Below are 18469 nucleotides of genomic sequence, written 5' to 3'. Positions count from 1 at the left end.
TGCAGGAAATGCTACTGCATATAATTCCTTTACATTTTTTTCTTAGAAATGATAGAGCTGACCAGGACTTTCCAGTAAGAGGCTGTTAGAAGTAATGATCATCCCGTCAGCCGGCATCGAGGGTGGGCTTCCACGTAGAGCAGTAGTAGCTGAGGAGACACAGGAACACATCTTGTTCAAAAACACTTCACATAAAAGAACAAAAAAAACAAACAAACAAACAAAAAGAAAACCCCTTCACATACCATGAAACACGTGAGACAAATCTTGGTGACTCTGTGTGGCCTGTGTGAAGATCACCAGGCTTTAGAGGTATAAAAAGGGCCCCCTTCCAGGTTTGGGAATTCTAAGTATTTAAAGAGTATCTGTTTTCCCCAAAGTAAGTCATGAGTGTGATGTAGACTGAATCAGAACCCAAGAGGGAGCCTTCAGATGTCCAGTATGGCACTCATGTATAGTTCAAAACTATTTGCAGATTTTGTTTTTTTAATGGAAAGAGAAACATGGAAAGACTGTCACCAGCCCTGGCTGGGATGGAGAGGACACACTAGGGGTGGACTTTATCGTCTGTGCCTCTACTGTTTCCTTTATGATTTAGAATAAGTTTATTTTAGGTACATGTGGGAGCCAGGCACTGGGGTTGCAGGGCAGTAAGGATCAGCTCCCTTCCGTTCATTTACCCACTGGGTGCTGACACCGAAGTGACCGTCTCATCCAAGGTCAAAGCCGAGATGCCACTGTGCCAGACAGCCTGGGGTAGCAGCCAGTGCTGGGAGAGGAGGCGGCGGGTGTGCTCACGGGCATTGGGTGGGAATGTAAATTGTATAGTTGGGCCGAGTTAGCTGCAGCTAGAAATATAGCCTGTATATCCTGTTTATCTGCGGTGTAGAATCTGCTGTGTAAAGGTGTGTGCACTGCAGCACTGTTTGTGATGGGACAGCTTGAAATACTGAGGGGTTAATTAACAGTGTCCCCAGAGTCTCTGCACTGGCTGTTCCTTCGGCCAAGAATGCTGTTCCCCCAAGGAGCTCTCAGCCCCTCCCATACTTCTTCCAGGTCACTTTTTCAGATAATTCATCTGAGGGGACCCTTGATGTCTCCCCAACCCACTGTGAGCCAGCATCCCGGCCCCTAAAATCCCTGTACCACTTTATCCTGCTTCTCATCATCCCTTCTCACATGACAGTCTGCCTTTGCTTGTCTGTCCCCCCCATGAAGCTGGGGACCTTGTTTGGCTCATGCTTAGCCTCTGGCACCTGGAACAATGCCAGGCCCGTGGTAGAAGCTCAGGGGGGTCTGTGAAGAACAAATACAAGCCATGAGTAGTATGAACTGTTAAAAGCAGAGCAATGGTCAGGTGTGTGCTGGCAGGGCTGACATTGGCGCGATATCAAACGGTAGGGCCGAAAGACCAGATTGTGGAGTGTCCGAGTGGATCCAGGCGGGTCCCAGGCTGCGTGGCCTTGATGTACCTAGGAGTGTGACCTGGAAGGACAGGGCAGCTGGAGTGGAGCACTGTCCTCTGGGCCAAACTCGTATCGCCTGTAGTTTTTTTCACTGTGAGCGTGTGTGATTTTTTAAGGGTAAAAGCACTATCCGACAATCAGTGCCAAGCCACTACGCGTGTCCCCCCCCTCTCCCCCCCGGACCTAGGAACCCCTTTCTTCCTGGAGGAGACAGGCAAGCGGCATTTCAGGGACTTCTGCTCCCTCTGCTGGCCGATCAGGGACACAGCCCCGTGGCTCACCCAGGCCTGGGTTCAGGGCCGGGCAGGAGCTGGCGGAAGTTCAGTCCCCTGAGGGCGTGGTCCTCCACTGCTGTTACGAGGGAGGGATGTAGTAGTGAGCTACTCCGCCGCCTGCCGCGGCGCCCCAGGCCAGTTTCTGGTGATGAATTAGCGGTGACCTGTTCACTGCCTCTTGGCAGCCGCCTAGTGCTTGGGAGCTGCTGCCCCCCTGCTCCAGGGTGCACCCTGCCCACAGACCCTGCAGCCCCCATTCAGGCCCTTCCTGTGCAGCATGCCACCTAGTGGGTGACCCTAGGCTAAGACCCTGGGTCCCTAATTCACACCCTGAACTGGGTCAGCCCATCCCCACTGGGCTGGGAGTGAGGTCAGCGTTCTGTCACCTCCTTCAGCGAAGATTGACTTTAAGTTAAACTACAGGTAGGTTGAAAGTCTGTGCTTGGCCATAGGCCGTCTCCTGTCCAGTGGTCTTATTCCTAATTGTAATTACATTTATGTTACTGAGGTCAACAGGAAACCTCAGCAGGCTTGTACTGCTCTTCCAAGATGACTCGATTGGGTCACAGTGGTAAAATTCGGACATTTACAGCTCCGGTGGTATGAGCGCTGAGCGTCAGGGTGGGGCGGGCCCCTTGATGAGCTGAGCTGTCTAGACATCCACAATAAATGCCAAGGGACTCCGAGGGGGAGGGGGGAGGGTGAGGGCGCGGGGGCCACTGCCTGCGTCGCCACTGGGGGGCGTCCTTTCGAACAAGCCTCCCGCCTGGTCCTTCCCCTTCCTCTGTTCCGCTGTCACGGAGACCTGTGCCTGCGGGAGGGTCTGGAGGCGCGCACTGTGGGGGGTTCATGGCGAGTGGCGCACGGCGGGTGCCCACCTACTTGTGTCCCGCAGGCATGAAGACCAAGCACGCGCTGCGCCACCACATGAAGCTGCACAAGGGCATCAAGGAGTACGAGTGCAAGGAGTGCCACCGCAAGTTCGCTCAGAAGGTCAATATGCTCAAGCACTACAAGCGGCACACGGGTGAGTTCGGGGACCGCTGAGCTCTCACCTTGCGGGGAGTGCGCGGGGCCTGGGGTGAAACACAGAAAGCAGCGCCTGGCCGCCCTGCACTTTCTTCAGCTCCCAGTAAGCCGGGGTTCTGAGGGCCTCCCGGGAGGCGTGGCCAAGCAGCTGCCCTCCGAGCTTCCCCTCCCCGTGGTACTCGCCTCACTGGGCACACGCCCAGGAGGCAGGATCACTGCTGGACACTGGGACGTCTGGGTGAGGCCATCAGACAGGGACCCAGAGACTAGCTGGTCATCATGTGGTCTGGGATGTCTCAAGTGTCCATCAATAGGGCTGACTTGTGGTGCATCCACAAAAAAGAACAATGCATTTATTTAAAGGGATGAGATATGCACGTTACTTTACATAGAAATTCATGATACAGTAGGAGAAAAAGCAGCTTCTACAACAAATACGGCCTCATTTTTATAAAACACTTATATAGGTGGGGTGTGTGTGTATGTAAGAGAATTATGGTGGACGTTAGAATGGACGAAGCTTACCCCTGGATGCAGTACGTCTGCGTATGATATTTCTGGTGGGAGTCCCTGCTGCATTGGTTCCGGTCCTCCCTAAAATGACCTTGAGCCCTGCACTGCCTGGGCCAGCTTACCTATGTGCCCACCTCCCTCCCTGCCCCAGAACTGTCCAGCTTCCCCTGGGGTGCCAGCCTCCGTGTCCCTGGGCTTGGACATGTATGCTGTCCTCTTCTTGGAGAAGCTCACCTGTTATCCCCTTCACCTTTTCTGGGACGCTTTCTTGCTCCCCTGGAACTGGGTCATGACCCTCTAGGTTGTGCAACACTCTCGCACACCGCCTGCTGCTGTACCAGCCATTGGTGGGTGGCCTTGTCCCTGTCTGTCCCTCCAGCCATGCTGAGCCCAGGGACCTGTGCATACAGGGGACTGGTACATACCCACAGGACTGAGTTGGGGGGACCTTCAGACTCGTCTGTTCCTTTTGGGGAAACCTTTGTTTAAGAGGCATTCTCAGGGTCCATCTTCTTGTCAGTTTGGGGAGTGACATGGTCTAGTGACCATGGTCTGATGCTTGCTCTCCAGGCTGCAGGCAGAATGATCGCCCCAGGCTGAGTGGCTGGGGGGACACTTGGGACGGCAATGAAGCTGATGGAAACCGTAACATTAACCATCCATTTTATAAGTATGGCTTCTGCCTTCCATTTTCATGAGCTAATGCAGAGTAAAACTCACTGAATCAGATTTTGAGAATTCAGAATGTCTGGCAGTCCCCTTGGACTCTGGGCCTTGGGCCCTGGGCTGAAACTGACCTGCCACCCTTTCTGCAGAAGGAGCTTGCTAAGCCACCTACAGCGGGCAAGGTTTCCAAGCCACAGTTTTCTGATAAGTGTGCGAGTGAATGTTTACTCGGTGTTTCCTGGCAATCTACCTTTTCCCGCAGCCTCTCCAAATTCTGAACCATGTCAGGGGCAAGACACCCTCTGTGTGTAGTTATATTAAAGCACTGTGAAACATGTATAATGAAGCACGTCTTTTTCTGCAGGGATTAAAGACTTCATGTGTGAATTGTGTGGAAAGACTTTCAGTGAAAGAAACACAATGGAGACCCACAAGCTCATCCACACAGGTAAGCAGGGGGCAGCCTGATGGAACATTCCAGCCACATGCCGCTGCCCCAGTGCAGGGATGCGAATGATAGTGTATGACCCAATGATACAGACTGTTTCAGAATGTTTGGTTCTGTCCTGCCTTCATGGTGGCCCCTTGCCCCCCCCAAAATCAGCCTATCACAGCTTTCAAATATCCATTCTTGAATTTTCCAATACCGGAGCAGTGACATGACTCCACTCTCAGAGACGAAGTGGGCCACTCTCCTACTTGTTGTGGCCTGTACTGTGTGTTCCCCTGGCCTGGCCTGGTGGCTGAAGCTGGCAGCATGTGCCAAGAGCAAAACTTCCTGTCTCCCCTGTTCTGTGGACTGGCACGACCCGCTCATGACCTGTGCTTGTCTTTTCCTCCGTGTGTGTGTGTGTGTGTGTGTGTGAAGTGGGCAAGCAGTGGACGTGCTCCGTGTGTGACAAGAAATACGTCACTGAGTACATGCTGCAGAAGCACGTGCAGCTTACCCACGACAAGGTGGAAGCACAGAGCTGCCAGCTGTGTGGGACCAAGGTGTCCACCAGGGCCTCCATGAGCAGACACATGCGGCGTAAGCACCCAGAGGTAAGCGTCCTCCCCGTCCTCACCCCGCGCTGGCCTGGCCCCTGTGCCTGGCGGCGTGGCTTCTGGTGCTCGAGACCCCACTGCGCAGGCTCACAGACCCCGCTCCTTTTGCCGACCCCGAATTCAGGGCGTAGGTCTGCGTTTTCTCTGAAGCGCTGTGCCTGCACATAGGAGGTGCTGAATGAATGAGTGGAATAGAAGAGCCTCACATATTTTGCTGAGGTTATAAATTACTTGTCACTGGAATGACAGCAAGATGGAAGTAGAGCCCGTCCCCCTCCCCTGTTCTTTCCTTTGGAATAACTCATAAAATGCACAGAATGGGGAGCCTCCGGGTGATATTGGGAGCCAGCCACAGGGGGGCATTGAAGACCCAGAGGGAGAAACTGTGGAGGTAAATAGACCCTGACTGAAGCTTGTTCTCAAGGAAGGTCTGGGGCATTAATTCATGGTGCTTTAGAAAGAAGCAAACTGAAAACCGAAAGGAAATGCAGGCCCATGGCTCTCAGGCCACTGAGAGGGGAAGACTCTAAGTGTAAATGAAAGAAGTTGTGAACAGAAACACCCATAGATTTGACTACATAAGCAACGTGACACTTAGAACTTCTGTAATCGGAAGGAATAAAAAGCCAAGGGCAGACTGGAAAATGTGTGTAAGATACTATCCCGTTAACAGAGCAACTTTGTTATTAAAGATGGTAACCATTCCGTGAGAGGAGCAGGAAGACTGCAGTGTGGACATGGCGAGGCGGTTCCTGAAAGAGGAAAAACGGGAACAAAGCACCCAACCTCACTGAATCCCAGAAACGCATACATTCACTGTAGAACGTGACATCCTTCCTCCTTGGAGTGAGGAGGAGGGTTTTACATTCAGAATGACCGTGCTGGCCGGCTGGCATGAGTCTTGCCCTCTGCCACGGGTGCCCCCTGGAAGGCAGCGTGGTGGTGTCTGTCCAGTGTTTTCTAAATGAGTCGTTGGACCCCTCAATGTCCCGCAAGAGGAATGGATTAAATTAGTGATAGTTCAGCAAGGTGCTGGACTCTATAAACAAGTGCACAGAGATTTCTAAATAAAGTTGTGAAATGCTCACTGTGAAAAAGCAGTGTACGCTGTGTGTACACAGTATAGGTCATACACATTGTGTGTGTTTGTGTGTGTGTGCAATACTCACCTTATAATGTAAATGAGACGGGAGAAAAGAAAGGAAGGAAACATTACACAGTGGTTTTCTCCTGGTGGTGAAGTTGTGAGTCATTTATTCATATTTTTCTGTTTTTAATAATTTCCTATAATGCACATGAGTTACTTTTGCAATTATCAAAGCACAATCTGCCTTAATTTGGGGAGGATAAGTGCTCTTTCCCTTCTGGAACTTGCCTTGGTCTCGGCAGCCCATTCAGGTCCCCTCCAGCATGCGGGGAGTCACCTGCTCTCCCGTCTTCCGAGGGGCCCGGCCCGGCCTGCGTACTCTGGTACATGGAGCTGGAGTTCCCCCAACTGCCCCCAGCCAGTGTTTTCACCTAGAAAAACAAAGTCGGGAGCAGGGCCCTAAAGAGTCAGCAAACACGTCACCCAGGGCTCAGGGCCCATAGCAGGTGCTGTGGAGTCACCCAGGCCACGTGACCGGTCTGGAGTTGGCGCCACCCGGTTACTCTGGGTCTGTAGTTCAGTGTAGTGACAAGTGTGCAAATCTGTGTACGCAGACTGGGTGTAGGAGGAGGAGAGCGGCCTGGCGAATGCACAGCGGCTCAGCAGACGTCTTTGTCCAGCGAGCCTTTTACAGGGGTAATGGTTGCTTCCTCCTTGATCGGCTGCGAGGTCACCTTCTTGTGCCTGCCTGTCACACTGGGGCAGTGTGTGTTCCCCGTCACCACTCCTCAGGCACGCCCATCCCAGGCAGAACTAGCTGCTGGAAGGGGACGATGGCAGACGACGGGTAAAGAAAATGCTGGGTAGCCCCTCTGTCACTGGCCCTCTCTTCAGCCCCTTGCGTCTCGCAAGCCTTTGGTCTGTTCTCTCTGGGCCACCCCTTTGGGTGGTTTCACTGTCGTCTCATTGTGTATTGGTTCAGACAGACACATGGGACGTGCCCACTCGTGATGAGCACTGGGGAGCCAGCCGGCCAGCGTGTGCCCCCGCCCTACTGGAGGTAATGTTTCCGGTGGGGGACCAAAGGAAGGAGGGAGTAGATGAGAGGTAAAATAATTACAGGAGAGCAGATGACATGTAGGCCGGACCTGGACAGAGGACGTGGCAGAGGGAGGGGCGGGCAGGGCGTCTGCTGTGGTGTACGGGCTGCCACCAGGGCCTGGCTGGGTCAGAGTGCGCGTCTCCGAGCCTCGAGCCCCACAGCCTGTCCACGGATGCTGAGCACAGGCTCAGGGCCGGGTCGTTGGAAGCCGACTAACTTTAGCTGTTGGGTGTAAACTACTTCACATATTTGGATCTTTCAGAATTGACACTTTGATGACTTCAAGGTGTGGTGTTTCTGCTTTGAATGAATGTTCACTATAAAAAATTAAAACACAGAAAATTACTTTTCATTTATGGTCTTATCTCCTACTAAGAGCAAAGCCAGTGAATGCGTCTGTGCTTGTTCTTCCGGGGCATCAGCTTCCAGACTGTGTGACAGGACACTGGTAATGTCACTGTTGCCGATGGTGATGGTGGTGACAGTGAGAGTGGTGGAGATGGGTAGAAAACACATCCATGGCATCTGGCTGTTACTCAGTTTTGCAGCGTCACAGTCACACCTGGGACCTCAATGCCACCATCAGTATTTATGTTAACTTGAAACATGCACGGCCACTTTGCCATCCTGTCAGAGATGGGCCCAATCCTTGGCTTTGAACGTGAGTCCAAAGCTACAGTTCCCTGTTGTCTTTCTTAAACAAGCCACACCCACATGTACTATAGTCCTTAATTTTAAATTTTTATTTTCACTAGTTGAGCAAAAATTTAAAGGTACTTGCAAAGCTGTTTGGATGAAGAACCCTTGAGCATAGACTTGTATAGTTTTCCCACAGCTAATTCCCTTTTTCTTAGCAACTCACCTCATTATCCCTTTTCAGAGTATTCATTCCCTCTGCCTGTGAGGTCCTTCATCTCCCTTAGGATTTAATTCACTTACGTAATCACAGTAGCAGGGATAACTGGCCGAAGCGGTCTTGTGGATGAGAATTAGGCAGGACATCCCTGACCTGGTGGGGGGCCGTGTGGGCACACGGGGAGTGGGCACAGCATGGCCTCTGCACACTCGGGGCCATGCAGTGTGGCTCTCGTGGCTCACAGAGGAAAGGCAGGGGCAAAAGTACCTGGACACGTCGTGTCAAGTTAAAAAGCAAGCTGTTGAAGGTGTAAATATCTCATTTTGGATGATTTCTTGTGGGACAGGTTTACTGCGCTGTATCTTATCCCATCTACTCTTGGTTTGAAATAAGATTCACTGAAATTTCACTCACTGAAAGTGCATTAGTGTGGGGCAGAGAAGGGAGGAAATACAGTGTCTCCCCACGGGCAGGGGGTGGATGGCATAAGGTGATGCCCACACAGCTGCAGGGGCACCCTCCATGTGCAAGAGCATTGCAGACACACGAGATGAGGGCACATGGGGGAGGGGAGGACAGGCCTTGACAGGATTCTGGAAACAAGGTTTCAAGGTCAGTCCTGAGCAGAGCCTGGTTGGGAACACGGGGACGCCCATGAGGGAGTCACGAGTCATCCCAGCTCACTGCCCCGTGCTCCCCGCAGGTCCTGGCCGTGAGGATTGACGACCTAGACCACCTCCCAGAGACCACCACAATCGACGCCTCCTCCATCGGAATCGTGCAGGTGAGCGCAGGGCGGGGCGTCACACGTCGTCTAGGTGCGCAGACACCGGGGGCGGGGCGTCGCACAGGACATCCAGGTGCACGGACACCGCGGGGCGGGGCGTCATAGGACGTCTAGGTGCACAGACACCATGGGGTGGGGCGTCACACGACGTCTACGTGCAAGGACACCATGGGGCGGGGCGTCACACAGGACGTCTAGGTGCGCGGACACTATGGGGCGGGGCGTCCCATAGGACATCTAAGTGCACGGACACCGCGGGGCGGGGCGTCACACAGGACGTCTAGGTGCGCAGACACCATGGGGAGGGGCGTCCCATAGGACATCTAAGTGCACGGACACCGCGGGGCGGGGCGTCACACAGGACCTCTAGGTGCACGGACTCCGCGGGGCGGGGCGTCATAGGACATCTAGATGCGCAGACACTGCGAGACGGGGCGTCACACAGGACGTCTAGGTGCGCAGACACCGTGGGGCGGGGCGTCACCCAGGGCGCGGGCAGGTGATGGGCACCTTTGGAAAGTCCCGTAGTCTCCGCCTCATCTCATCCTTTCACTGTCCGTCTTTAAGGTCAGTGTTCTCCCCAAGCGCCTTTCCGTTTCTGTAAATTTCTAGTACTTCAGCTTTATGAATACTGGTGTATCTTATTTTAGAGAATAGATGGACTATTAAAGTTCTCCAGAGGAAACAGAGTGAATACGGTGTGTGCGTGCACGTGTGTGTGCATGTGTGAGTATGCATGTATGTGTGCATGTGTGTGGGTGAGCGTGCATGTGTGAGTATGAGTGTGTGTGTGTGTGTAGAGACAGATTTACTTTAAGAATTCAGCTCAGGTGATGTGGGGGCTGGCGTGTGCAAAATCTGCTGGCAGGTGGCAGACTGGAGACCCAGGGAGGAGTTGATGCTGCGGCTGGAGTGTGAAGGCTGACGGGAGGCAGACAGCCCTCTTCCTAGGGGGGGGGGGGGAGACGACGGAGGGATCTCAGTCTTTTTTCCTAAGGCCTTCATCTGATTAGATGAGGCCCACCCATGTTATGGAGGATAATCTGCTTTACTCAATGTATATTGATGTAAATGTTAATCTCATCTAAAAACTACCTTCACAGCGATATCTAGACTAGTGTTTGACCACACAACTGGACACTAGGGCCCTGCCAAGTTGACACTTAATATTAACCATCAGAAATCGTTTCCAGAAAGGCTTAGTATAATTAGACTGTTACAAATAAAAACAACTTTAAATGTATTAGATAAACTTACTTTTTAAAGGCATTTTCAGTTCATACCTCTATAAAAATTTTGTTTTATATAAAGAGAATACGTCATGCACTCAGTTATTTTTCAATTGCATTTATGTGTCTTTCTCTTGAAACTGCTTTGAATGCAGTACTCAGGTGCAGGCTTGTACTGAGCGAGCGTGAGAACGCCTGTACCCCACCTGCCCCATCTCCCTGCAATGCCAGAGGCCAGTGACCCACGTCCACCTCTGACGAGCGAGTCCCACCATGGTCATGCCCTAGCAGGCTTCCTTTGTCACTGGTGGGACCAAATCTCATGGAATGGCCCCAGAGGCCTGGGAAGGGTGGTCAGTGACCACAGTGGAGAGCCTTGCTGGCCACCCTGCCCAGTGGCCTTAGTGACTCTGAGCGAGCCCAGCTCTGGGTCAGAAGACTGGCCTTGGTGCAGCAGCTCACAGAGAAGTGCGCAGGGCACCCGTCTGGGTTCGCCGTGACAGCTGGGCCCTATTTGCTGTCCCTGAAGGAGATGACTGTCCAGCTCTTATCAAACTGTTTTGATCCAAGATCGATTCTCCCTGGCGATGAGAGCCTGATATGGAAGCGTTTTCAGCCTCAGGCTGACCTCACCAAGGCCGAAACCGTGGCTCAAAAAATTTGTTTTAAGAGATTCTTGTACTTCAGCACAAAATGTAGTTCTTAAGAGTATGACTTGTATGTCATTTTCTTCACTTAAAAAAACAAAACTAAACTAAAAAAACAAATCAGGAATATGCCCTAATCCTGAGAACTGCAAGTAGGCAGGCAAGCTGTGGTCACTGTTTCCTGCGGCAGCCTGGTGGCCTGACAACCTCACTGCTGACCTGGGAGCGTGCCCAGGGACGGTGCCGGGACCACACTGGCCACCACGGGGCATAACCCATTGAGCCTCATGTTGCTGAAACTTCTTTTCCTTCAGCCTGAACTGAGTCTGGAGCAGGAAGATTTGGCGGAAGGGAAGCCCGTGAAAGCCGCCAGGAGAACTCACAAGAGGAAGCAGAAGCCGGAGGAGGACGCAGGGGCGCCCATGTCTGAGGACGCGACCTTCAGCGAGTACTCAGAGAAGGAGCCCACGTTCACGGGCGGCGTGGGAGATGAGACCGACTCTGCTGTGCAGAGTATCCAGCAGGTCACCCTGTTTCTTGTGTTGGCATCGGGGGCCTAGTCACTGTGGGTGGCAGCTGCCCTGGGCACGGGGCCCTGCACGTGCCCGCTCCCTCCCGTCCCCGGAGCCTGGTCTATGTGTACCTGTGGGTGCCATCAGCCACATCCCGTTTTCACTGAGGCACTCATTCTTCCACCTCAGCATTTCCCAGTGTAGACCTGCACACCACACTGGTCGCTGTGAACAGCAGCTGACTTTCGGGCGTGTCAGGAGAGCCGGCTCCCCCAGCTGAGAATCGGGAGATCATAAATGGCCTGAGTATGTGGAAGGGGGGCGCAGTGCCAGGCAGGGAGAGGGGACCCTACAAAGCAGAGGAGCTGCCCAGAGAGGGTTGGAGAAAGGGAAGGAGGAGCACGGCCAGCAATGCTCCTTCCTTGATGGAACCTCCCTGCATCCCTTTGGTTTGTGGCTGCAAATCTTTCATCAGTGTATGTCTGATATCATCCAGGCACCTCTCCTGATCTCTGAGAAGGTCATTCTCACGGCGGACACCCTTGCCTTTGTTTGGCCTTTCACCCCTGTGCGTGAGAAAGAATGCTGCTTTCTTTGTTATTTATTAGCTGTCAGCTCTGCAGATAGGTTCATTGCCTTGTTGGCGTTATTCTTAGGATTTTCATTGACCGACAGCAGGGCACTTTAGTGAATGGACAGTGAAGATTATACTTTCTGTCCTTCTCGTTATTACTTTATTTTTTTTCTAGCTGGTGAAATCACTTGTTTCTCAGTTCTCCCTAATGGTCTCTGATTATGTCTATACCTTGTTTCTCTTTTTCACTAAGGTTGTTCTTCCGGGACAAAATTCCCTTGGTTTAATCTTTCACCAAAGGATGCTTTGCCTCTCTTCCTTTGGGCATAGGACTATTCCAGCATGATAACCTGGTCTCCGTCACAGATGTGGCAAAGGAAGCTTCTGTCCTTCTCCATTTTGCAGAAACTGTAACGTTTTACGTTGTGTGACTCTTCCAGGTGGTGGTGACTCTGGGTGACCCAAACGTGACCACTCCCTCGAGCTCGGTTGGCTTGACCAACATCACCGTGACGCCCATCACCACTGCAGCGGGGACTCAGTTTACCAATCTCCAGCCAGTGGCCGTTGGGCACCTGACCACCCCCGAACGCCAACTGCAGCTGGACAACTCGATCCTGACCGTGACCTTTGACACCGTCAGCAGCTCTGCCATGTTGCACAACCGCCAGAACGACATCCAGCTGCACCCCCAGCCGGAAGCCTCGAACCCACAGTCTGTGGCCCACTTCATCAACCTGACCACCCTGGTCAACTCCATCACACCCCTGGGCAACCAACTCAGTGACCAGCACCCGCTCTCATGGCGGGCAGTGCCCCAGGCCGACGTGCTGCCACCGCCGCAACCGCAGGCCCCCCAGCCACAGCCCGCACAGCCCCCGGTGCAGGCCGAGCAGCAGCAGATGTACAGCTACTGAGCCGTGTGGCGGGGGACTCGGAGAGAACCTCACACCGGCTTTCTGGTTTATGTTTGAGATTTGTTTGCTGGATACCAAACAAAGAACAAAAACATATGTTGCAATGTCAGTAAGGTTGACTTAGCTTTTGCAGAATTATGTCCAACTGCCCCCGCAACCATGATGGTCGGTCAGCTTGACTCGACGAGGGAGCACTGGGGGCCTGCTGTGCCCGCGAGTGGCCGCAGGCTCTGCCTTAGCCAGGCAGTGAGTCTGGCCGTGGCCACGCCCCAGCCTTCCCCAGCAGACTGGGGCTCATGGACTCGGGGTGCGGGTTTCCGGAAAGCGCAACAGAAAGAGAAGCAGGATCAGAAGAGGCAAGTGATGGTATTAGGACAATAAGTGGTTCGTTTCAGTTCGTCCTTTAGAACTCAGTTACTGTACAAAAACACGGTATTCACACGTGGCAGCAAGCTGCAATGAAATGCAGCTTTCTCCTTGCCTTTTTTCGCAAACGAGCAGGTAGGAGTTAAAGTGACATTTAGTCTCTTCTTTGAAATCTGAGTTGAGTCCATTTGTTTCACAGCTTTGGGCTGAAACCACGTGTGTGAAGGTGGTTGTGACGCATATAGGCGTCCCCTGGCCTTCGTGTTCAGCACGGGCCAGGGGTCCCACGACGTCACTGACTCGGGCGGAAAGGCCTCTCAGTCATTTAATGCGTGAATTGATTTTCAGGATCATTTTTCTTTTCTTTTTTTACTTTATTTCAAGCATATATTGTGTATTCAGGACTCTGTTGTGGCCATGTTGTTTTGACTTTTTTAACATGCTAACGTCGTTTGCACTGTAGGACTCGTCCAGTACTGCACAACCGCCCAAATGCACCGGGGCACCAAGTTGTGCAACAAGGAAGCTTTGTGTTGTCCCTGCTGCGGGCACCTTTGGGGTTCTCTTGGGATCCCCTGCCATCCAGATGTATTTATTATGACTGAGGGAGAATCAGCCAAAACCCCCTGAACCGAAGAAAGGGAAGGAATTCATGTTTCTTTCTGTTTAAACATTAATTCCAAAGGTTGATGTGTTTCCAGACCAATTTTCTAGAAAAGTGTCTAATAAGCTTGGCTCTTTACCACGCTGGAAAATCATAGGTTTTTCTGGAATACAAAGACAGCACTATGTCCTTCAGGCAGCAGTGAAAACAGGACGTTGCAAGCATTGATGCCCGTCTAAGTGTACGTGCTGCATGACGACCGGCCCTGTTTCCAGGACACGTGCTGTCACACGTGTGCAGCCATCTCAGAGGTTGGGGGCGAGGCTGAAACACCGGCAGCCGGCCCTGCTGACGCTCAGCCCGGCAAACAGGCATGGGGAACCAAGTCTGATTGCTGCCCCCCGATAGTTTGTAACGCTGTCCAAAATGAACTGATAAGTTGGCCTTATTTTGTCCTTCACCACTCTCGGTCCCAGATCTTACCTGACTTAGGAGACCATCTTGAAGAAGTACTGAGTCTGAGTCAGTAGGGTTAAATGAGGCTGGAGTTTTCTTGTGTTGCCGCTGCGGCTAAGGACGACTTGTTACGCAAAATGCAGCTTTCTCAGCACATCACTTTATCCCAAATAGCAAGAATTTGAGGTTAGGGCTAGAATTTGTTTTGTGCAATACAGGCCTTCACGAACTAAGGAAATTCATCACCCAGGCAGCATGCGAAAGGGGTCTTCAGACTTCTGTCATTCTCATAGCTCATTCATTCACTCCCAGCTCTCACCTCTCAGTTCAATTAATTGTGGGAGATTGTTTGACTTTTTAACTTATGATAATTATTTTTATGTTATTTATGTATATAATTAACTGCTCTTTACATAATACTTTCATCAAAAGAACTTGGGCTAGGGGTGATAGATTTTCCAAAATATTGTCTTCATTCTCCAAATACAAGGGGTCCAGGTATCCATGGAATCATCCAAAGTGCCAGGGTTCCTAAGATATTTTTTTAAAATCACTGACAATTTCTTTTTGCATTTACAGACTATAAAGGGCGAATGACCAAGTAAAGAATCCAAACATGATTAAACGTCTGCTACTATTTATCTTTTATTCCTCTTCCCTGTGAAATAAAGGCCTTTTAAATCACAATTTTATTTTTTTAAAGAAGTTGTTTTTGTGCCTAGCATAAGGATGCATCAGGTGTTTTTAAAGAACCTAATTGAGGTTGTGTGGCCCCGGTGTACTACCACTGTTTGTTTAAATAACAGATGCATAATACTATTTCTTTTTATAATAAGTGAAAACTCTAAATAAAAGTGGGGTTTACTCCTGAGTTTCCTGTAGACGCTTTTGGTCTTAATAGGGTTACTATGGAGGCAAACTGGGTTCAGGTTCTCTTAAGACAGTTGCTGTGAATTTGCATGTAAGAAACTGGGCAGCAAACATACAAAGTTCTACTCAGCCAAAAGAGTCATTAACTAGAATGTTCTGTGCATACTTCACTATTCACTGATGGAAGACATTTAATTTTTTTTAACTGATCCCAGGTGCACAGCTGTATCCATAGGAGGACGTTAGATTGAGCCGTTGTGGTCACCACGCTCTGTGAATCTATCCTCATCATTCTAAATTAATAAATTATGAGAGTTTATTTTGGAGCTTGTGAATTTGTAATGTTGTATAGCTGTGGGTAGATCTGGATCCCTGAGTACGGCCACTTGACCTGAGTGGGGAGCCCCATGGTGTGGAGGGGACTGGCCTCTGGATGTGTTCTCCGGGCCACCTCACTGTGACCCACAGGAGAATCTGGGCATGGAAGCAGATTCACGGACCTTACATGTCTTTTTCCAGCCACGGTGTCCAAAGGTGTACAGCTCGTGCTTCCCATCTCAAGGTGGTTTCAGTGACCTTCCCATTGGCCTGTGACAGGCATTAAAACTGTTTGGAAAAGTTGCGTGTATTTCGTGTCCCATCCGTTTGTATAACAACAAATAAAAGGTGCTGTGACCTGTGTTTTTCAATTGCTGCCCTCTGTCTAATTGCCGCTCCAAGTAGATGGTGCACTTGGTGTATTTTGAGAACAGCTGTCTTTCCTGCTGCCGACGGTTTCCAGTTGGGGGCTATTATGAATAACAGCTGCAATGAACACCGGTGTACAAATATCTCTGTGTACGTAAGTTTTCACTTCTCTGGGATGAAATGCCCAGGAGAACTATTAGCAGATTGTAAGGTCAGTATGCAGGTTTGTCTGGGGAACAATTGTAGAGCCACCTAACAGCCAGTGTTAAGTCCCTTCAAGTGTGAGCTGTGTTTTCCATGTACCTAGGATCGTAAGGTACAGAGGTGGTACAATTATTCGTGCCGTATTCTAAGAGCAAAACAAAATCTGAGACTGTGGTTTTGCTAAATCAAAAGAATTTGCCCAACTCAGGTAGATGGTGGAGAGGAAGGACTCCTACCACCTTTTATTTTTAACCTATGGGAAAATGTTTTTCCTAAGTGTGGGGGGAAACATACTAATTTGACCTGCACAGCTTTGAAGCACGAAAAACAAAAAAACAAAAAAAACCCTGAATTTGTTACATCCAGTTGGAATTATCACTTGAAATTTCTAAGTCTTCATGGGGCTTTTGGAAATCCTGCTTTCGAAGCGTGACCACCCACCCATCCCAGCCTTTCGTGTCTTTCTCAGATCCTTCCTGTAGCAATCTGTTAGAGACTCTCGATGGATGAACTAACAGAACAATGCAAATTTCCAATAAATGCCATAGTGGGAAAACAAAACAAAATCCAACCCCCCATGCTTCTTGTTCTGAGTCTCTTGCTATCCCAAGCAAAGACCTTTCTACTGCAGTTTGGTTAGCGTTTTTGGGAGGTTGGACGTTGATTTTTCTAGTTCTATAGAAGCTGAGAGCTGCACAGTGTGTTACCAGATGTTCACTTCTTACGTACATCTGGGAAGCGTCAGTAAAAATAAATAACTGGAACAAATCGTACATAAATGTGCAGCATATCAGTTTACGGTAAGAAGGGAGTTCTGCAGGGCCTCAACCAACCTTAGCCCGGCTAACCCCCCAGCGACCCCGAGCTGGCTGTCATCTGGTCACTGAGATGATGTGGGGCTCATTGTCTTAGTGACTCCGTAACGTCATGATGGTGGAACTGGATTTCTTTGTGTTTAGAACTGTGCACGTACTTCGGGGAGAATTGGGAATTGTGCTGGCCCCCTGCTTGAGCCAAACAATTCAGGAAAAGAACAATGTCAGCATAGGCAGCCCACACGGACCTGACATTCTTAGTCTAGTGATTTATTGCACCTCACTAGGATTCGTCAGAATGTTCCTGAAATAACCAGCATCTAAATGTGGCACCAAATAGTATGGAGACTTTTATGTTCTTTAACTGGAGAGCTACTTTTTTTTTCCTTTTTAATTTAAAAGGCAACAACAAAAAATGAAATGGCTTTACTGGCTCCCGAGTGACTGTCAGTGGTGGCTCCCATAAGTGGGCTTTCCCACCCTGCCCCATACACACACCTGCCTTCAAGTGGTGTCAAAGCATAAATATTTTAACTGCCTATTCGAAAGCCATGGTCAGATTTCCGCCTCGCAGGGCTTACCAGCACCTCCAGTTTGCAAGCAAATCGCCGTGAGAGCTTCCACGTGGGGGACAGCTCATGCCTGGCTCCAGGGACTCAGCTGAGCCGGTGTCTTTTGCCTCAACTTGGGACCACCGCCAATTTTATCACGCCGAGCTGCGATTCAGCGCCATTATTCCAAACCAAGAACAGAAACATGGCCTCGCTCCCACAGACGTGATTTATTTGATTATTAATGCAGCTGTCACAACACCACACTGTCATCTAGGTGTCCGGTGCAAAAACACCCTCGTGTCGGGTAATTGACAGTATGTCCTCTTGTTCTGCTCGTGGTGAAATAAAGGTCAATACGATGATTACAGCCTTATTGTCTAAAAACCTTTCACCCCTTGAACCCATGAGCTAGCTCTCTCGCGGCCCTGGTCCTTCAGCCTCTTCTCCAGACGTTTCCTCCTCACTCCAAGCCTTCAAGGGCTCCTGAAGTTGGCTGTAACCCCCGTACTCTTCTTTTGCCTGTTTTGCTTAAGGGGCTGTGCATGGGACTAAAGTATAATATAATGACTTAGAATCTCCAAATCATTTTCCCTCAAGTAAACGACTTCAGTACATAGAGACTTTCTAGAATTTACTGACTGTTGTTCTGTCTTTACAGTTCACAGAATATCACTCAGATGATAACCTTTGAAAACATCCTCACTTTCCCGGGACAGATAAAACAATGATGCGTCTGAACCACTTTCTGTGACCCGACGAAGGAACACTGGGTGAGTTAGTGCGTTCTGGTTGCAGGGGTCTAGGAACAGGGACAAAGAGTAGCTCGTGGAGAATGCACGCTGGCCTCTGAACGATTCTGCACCAAAACACGCAGTCCTTGCATGCTTCCGAATAATACAAGGATAAAGTGAAGGGCAGAACTGTCCGCGGCTCACTAGATGCAGTCTGAACTTCGTCTCTTGTGCTTGTACAAAAGCAGTTCGTGAGCGTGCATTTTTGTGGTTTTAGTTTCTATCTCAGCGTGTCACTCCATGTGCTAAACTTTGAACTTCTTTGGTGATCAGTTGTTCAGGGGAATTTAATTTTTTAACATATCCAACATCCAAAGCATGTTGTTACATCAAATCTGAGTGCATTTTACAGATGTTAAGTATTAAACTGGGCTTGCACATACTGGGGACCTGGACACCCCTATGCTACGCATTT

The 18469-nt window shown here is 50.4% G+C and overlaps 1 protein-coding gene across 2 annotated transcripts in view; it reads left to right on the top strand.

Annotated features, from left to right (window-relative positions):
• The window catches only part of PRDM15 (PR/SET domain 15), a 49497-nt gene extending 33824 nt beyond the window's left edge, over positions 1–15673 (top strand). Inside the window, exons 19-24 of one of the 2 annotated variants that reach the window (XM_033088376.1) lie at positions 2637–2768; positions 4314–4397; positions 4818–4993; positions 8745–8825; positions 11019–11228; positions 12231–15673. In XM_033088376.1, the coding sequence (XP_032944267.1) occupies positions 2637–2768; positions 4314–4397; positions 4818–4993; positions 8745–8825; positions 11019–11228; positions 12231–12707 (1160 nt within the window). In that variant the 3' untranslated portion in view covers positions 12708–15673. The remainder of the gene's footprint in view (positions 1–2636; positions 2769–4313; positions 4398–4817; positions 4994–8744; positions 8826–11018; positions 11229–12230) is intronic. The other variant, XM_033088385.1, reaches the window with a different exon arrangement.
• Positions 15674–18469: the final 2796 nt, after the last annotated feature.

Source organism: Rhinolophus ferrumequinum, chromosome 2 (assembly GCF_004115265.2).
Source record: "Rhinolophus ferrumequinum isolate MPI-CBG mRhiFer1 chromosome 2, mRhiFer1_v1.p, whole genome shotgun sequence".
Lineage (NCBI taxonomy): Eukaryota > Metazoa > Chordata > Mammalia > Chiroptera > Rhinolophidae > Rhinolophus > Rhinolophus ferrumequinum.
This window is presented reverse-complemented; position numbering and strand designations above follow the sequence as displayed.